Below are 4650 nucleotides of genomic sequence, written 5' to 3'. Positions count from 1 at the left end.
TTTAGGAACTCTGTATCTGTTCAGGCGAATTAAGGCCTGTGTCCATGACGCTAGTACTTGGTCCAAGTTCTAGTTTTGAGAATTGCGTAGCCAATCAACTTACAGCTTTTGTGGGACAGCTACATTGATTGGCTACATATTTCGCGGAATTAGAACTTGGACCAAGTACTAGCGTCATGGACACAGGCCTTAATTCGCCTGAACAGATACTGAGTTTCTAAATTTCTAAACAGTTGCTATTTTTTTCATCGGTGTTTTATTATTAACTCGATTATTTTTTCCAATAAAATCTTTAGTTTGATTTTTAAGAAATATAACATTTTTTAATCAAAAACTAATGCTAAACAACTAGTTTGTATAAATATCCGCTGTTTTATTTGGCGCAATTTGTTGATATCATTACTTTTGTAGAGAAGATAGTTTTGTAGAGAAGATATTTTTGTACAGAAGATTTTTGTGGAGACACTATTTTTGTAAAGAAGATACTTTTGCAGTAAAGATATTTTTGTAGAGATTATACTTTTGCAAAAAAGATAGAGTAACAAAATACATTCGGTTGAATTGGAGCTTAGACTTGGTGCTTTTTTACCTTTTTTAAAAAGGTAAGTTTTTTACGTGTATACTTTTACGCGTACTGAAATGACTACCTGTACGTCTCCGTGTCGAGACTTGACTAGCGAGCGGATGTACGTACAGTGTTTTTGTATAGCCTAATTTGTACATTCTTTTTAGGACCCGCATAAGTTTTTAAGGTACCTGACTGAGCGCTTGACGAAGCGGAAGGCTTGTCCGTAGCGTCGGACGTGGACGGATCGTTAGCGATCGGAATGTCGTCCGGTATAAAGTGAGCAGGCTTGAGACGTTCTATCGATACGGCCGTGGGTCTGCCGTTAATCTCGATAGTGTAGACTTTGTCTGACGTCCTTTCAAGCACTTTGAAGGGGCTCGAATAAGGTCGCTTCAAAGGCTTTTTCACAGCGTCCTTACGGAGGAAGACGTGCGAACAGACCGACAACTCCTTGAATTGGAAAACGCGTTTTTCGTAATGGTGTGCCACCGGTACTGGCTTCACCTGTCGCATGTGCTGTCTAATATCGTCTACAAAAATTTGGGGATCCGGCGTAAAATCCTCCTGGAGGAAAAATTTTCCCGGAATCCGCAATACCGTGCCGTAAAGAAATTCGGCAGGAGAAGCTTTTGTGTCCATACGCAAATGAGTGCGTAACCCGAGTAAGACTGTAGGGAGGACATCCACCCAGCTCGGCGTGTTATGGCACATAATCGCCGCCTTGAAGGTGCAGTGCCAACGCTCGACCATGCCGTTTAGCGGCAGGGTGATAAGCCGTAGTGCGAATGCGTTTGCATCCGATGAGTTTGAGAAGGGCTGAGAAGAGTTGAGCTTCAAACTGTTGACCTTGATCGGTCGTGAGAATACGAGGTGCACCGAAACGAGCGACCCAATTATCGTAAAACGCTTTGGCTACTGTCTTGGCAGTAATGTCCAAGATTGGAATCGCTTCTGGCCAGCGGGAGAACCGATCTATAATTGTTAAACAATAAGTAAAGCCGTTGCTAGGATGCAAAGGACCAACTATGTCCATATGGACGTGGTCGAAACGCCCGTCAGGAGCCGAAAATTGAGCAGGCTCAAGTTTGACGTGGCGAGAGGTTTGCACTGCTGGCAATCGGTACAATTACACGCCCAAGTCGCGACATCGCGATGCAGATTAGGCCAGATGTAACGTTGTCTAATGACGCGGTCCGTTACTTTTGCGTTTGGATGCGCGGGGTTGTGAAAAAGGTCGAAGACCTGCCTTCTAAGAGATGCTGGAATGTAGGGTCTGATCGATTCACCTGACAATTCGCAGTATAGCTCTGTGTTGGCAGAACCCCAAACGTATTTTTTCAATTTCAGCGAGGACGAGTTTGAGACTAAGAGGTGTTTGAGTTCTTCGTCCTCTTCTTGCCTAGCGGCAAGGTCGACTAATTCAAATTCGACCGGGAGGCGGAGAGCCTCGACACGAGATAAGTTGTCAGCCACCACGTTTTCGGAACCCGCAAGGTATTCAAACGCGGTGGTGAATTGCGCTATGTACGAAAGCTGACGTAACTGCCTAGGAGAGGCTTTGTCGGAACGTTGCTGAAACGCGTAGATCAGAGGTTTGTGATCTGTCATGACCTTAAAATTACGACCTTCAAGAAAGTGTCTGAAAAATTTTATCGATTCATAAATCGTGGTCAATTCGCGGTCGTACGCGCTATAGTTCCTCTGCGCCGGAGTAAACTTTCTGGAGAAAAAAGCTAATGGTCTCCAACCGTCAGAGGTATACTGCTCAAGGGCCCCATCCATGGAAAAATCCGAAGCATCTGACACGACGCGAGTGTCGGCAGTGTTGAACGGGTGTGCTAATAACGCGGCATTAGCAAGGTCAGTTTTGGCCTTGTCAAACGCGGTTTCGGCCTCGAGAGTCCATTGTACTTCGCGTTTATCGTTTTTACGCGAGTCGGTTAAGTATGCGTGTAGAAGGGCTTGTACGCGAGCGGCGTGTCGAAGACTGCGCCTATAAAAATTTAACGCGCCCAGAAAACGACGTAGTTCCGTTACAGTCTTTGGCTTCGGGAGATCCCGAATAGCAGCCACTTTTTCCGGAGAGGGTTTAAGACCGAATTTGTTTACGCGATGACCAAGAAAGGTCCTCTACACCCAAAATACACTTAGATGGGTTGATAACTAACACGAATTCCTTAAGTTTCTGGAACACAATGCTTAGATGTTTCTTAGATTTCCTATGCTCCTCCATGGAAAAGGATGCAATAAGAATATCATCTATGTAAGCAAATGCAAAATCGAGATCCCGTAGGGCGTGGTGAATGTACCGCTGAAAAGTCTGAGCGGCATTCCGCAGACCGAATGTTATGGAGACGAATTCGATAGACCGAACGGCGTTATGACAGCCGTCTTTGGTATGTCTGACTTGGCCATTGGAATCTGGTGGTAGGCCTTGAAGAGATCAAGGGAAGAAAAGATTGTTTTACCTAGCAAATTAGAGGTAAAATCGTGTAAGTACGGTATCGGATATTTATCCGGTATTGTGACGGCATTTAAGCGACGGTAATCGCCGCATAACCGCCAATCACCGTTACCTTTGCGGACCAGGTGAATCGGACTAACTCAAGGGATGCTGGACGGCCTACAAATGCCTAACTCAGACAGCCTCTTAATTTCAGCCTTAGCTGCCTTTAAGCCCCCCTATCGGGGGGTAGCCGGCGTGGCCTCTCCGCGACGGGAAGACCAGTAGTCGAGATATGATGCTCGACAGCACATGCGGCAGGCGAAAGCGCTTGACCGCAACCGGTAACCTCTGGGAATCCCGAAAGGATGTCCGCAAATTTATTATTACTATTGACTACCGAAATTTTAATTTCCGGTACTGTCAGTATCTGTCCGGACGATAACAGAGAGGTAATACTGTCGACCAGACGACGTTTGTGCAGGTTGACAATTAACTTGTAATGTGTCAACACGTCTGCACCGAGGATCGCAAAAGGCACGTTCGCTACGCGAAAATTCCACGTGATAGGACGCCGCAAGCCAAGATCTAGAGTAAGACGACGCTCGCCGAACGTATCAACAGCGCGCATTCCAACAGTATCAATTAATGTATTGTTCGCTGCAAAAAGTTTAAACTCTGAGGGCGTGTTACTATCGCGTAAGGACGCTGGGAGTATAGACATCTCCGCGCCCGTATCTACCAAAAACCGTTGACCGGTGATCCGGTCAAAAACGTGTAGACGGCTTTGATTGTGCCCGACATCCCCGACCATCTCTTCGCGGGGAGAGCGAATTAGTTTTCCGCCGCGTCGTCTTTCCACGAGCAAGGCTTGCGGCAGGACGTGGCCTTTTTCCCGTATTTAATGAATGAAACAGTAGCCTGTCTTGTCATCAGACTTAGCTGCTTCATCACCACGCTTATTACTACGCTTGCGGGAGGTAGATCTGTCTCGGCGCAATTTTGCGACCGAGGTGCTCAGAGACTGGATCTGCTTGGTAAGCTTATCGATCCGCTCGTCAGTGCTCAGAGGAGCTTTAGGACGAGCGCCTTTGGATTCTTTGGTCGGCGCAACAACGGCGACTGCGGAACTGGGACCGTTAATGTCCGCAAGTTTATCCGCGATTTCTGCTAATTTCTGCAGATCAGGTTCATTAGTCGCAACCAAAATGGCTTTATGCGTGTCTGGCAACAGCTCAATAAAGAGAGATCTTAATACGGCAGAGCTGCATTGCCCGCCGTTGAGCCGATTCATTTGACTTAACAAATGCGAGGGCCTCCGGTCCCCCAGAACCTGACCTTTTAATAATTGCCGTAAGCGGGCCTCAAGTGAGACCGCGAATGTCGCGAGAATCCGATCTCTGAGCACTTTGTACAGGTTATCGGGCGGTGGATCCGCCGTAATCAAATCTCGAACATGTGAAATAACCTCAGGATCGAGGCTAGCGATAAGATAATCGACTTTCGTACTGTCAACGGTTATGTTCGCGTTTCGGAACGTCGCTTCAACCCGCAAAAACCAATCCTCCGGGGCCTGTCGCCAGAAGGGCGGAATCTTCGGCACCCGGTACGATTCTACGCGCGCATCGACCTCTGACAT

At 47.0% G+C, this 4650-nt stretch overlaps 2 protein-coding genes across 2 annotated transcripts; both read right to left on the bottom strand.

Annotated features, from left to right (window-relative positions):
* Nucleotides 1–673: 673 nt before the first annotated feature.
* LOC105556690 lies at nucleotides 674–1318 on the bottom strand. The gene has a single exon (XM_012003783.1). It carries the CDS (start codon nucleotides 1316–1318, stop codon nucleotides 674–676), a length of 645 nt encoding a protein of 214 aa, XP_011859173.1.
* Nucleotides 1319–3912: 2594 nt separating this feature from the next.
* LOC105556689 lies at nucleotides 3913–4650 on the bottom strand. The gene has a single exon (XM_012003782.1). The coding sequence runs from the start codon at nucleotides 4648–4650 to the stop codon at nucleotides 3913–3915; it is 738 nt and encodes a 245-aa protein (XP_011859172.1).

This window comes from Vollenhovia emeryi, unplaced genomic scaffold, assembly GCF_000949405.1.
Source record: "Vollenhovia emeryi isolate VEMERY1.0 unplaced genomic scaffold, V.emery_V1.0 DF939840.1, whole genome shotgun sequence".
Classification (NCBI taxonomy): Eukaryota; Metazoa; Arthropoda; class Insecta; order Hymenoptera; family Formicidae; genus Vollenhovia; species Vollenhovia emeryi.
This window is presented reverse-complemented; position numbering and strand designations above follow the sequence as displayed.

Coding starts and splice junctions, on each gene's coding strand:
- LOC105556689 (XM_012003782.1), bottom strand. CDS start 4,650: ATGTCAGAGGTCGATGCGCGCGTAGAATCGTACCGGGTGCCGAAGATT.
- LOC105556690 (XM_012003783.1), bottom strand. CDS start 1,318: ATGGTCGAGCGTTGGCACTGCACCTTCAAGGCGGCGATTATGTGCCAT.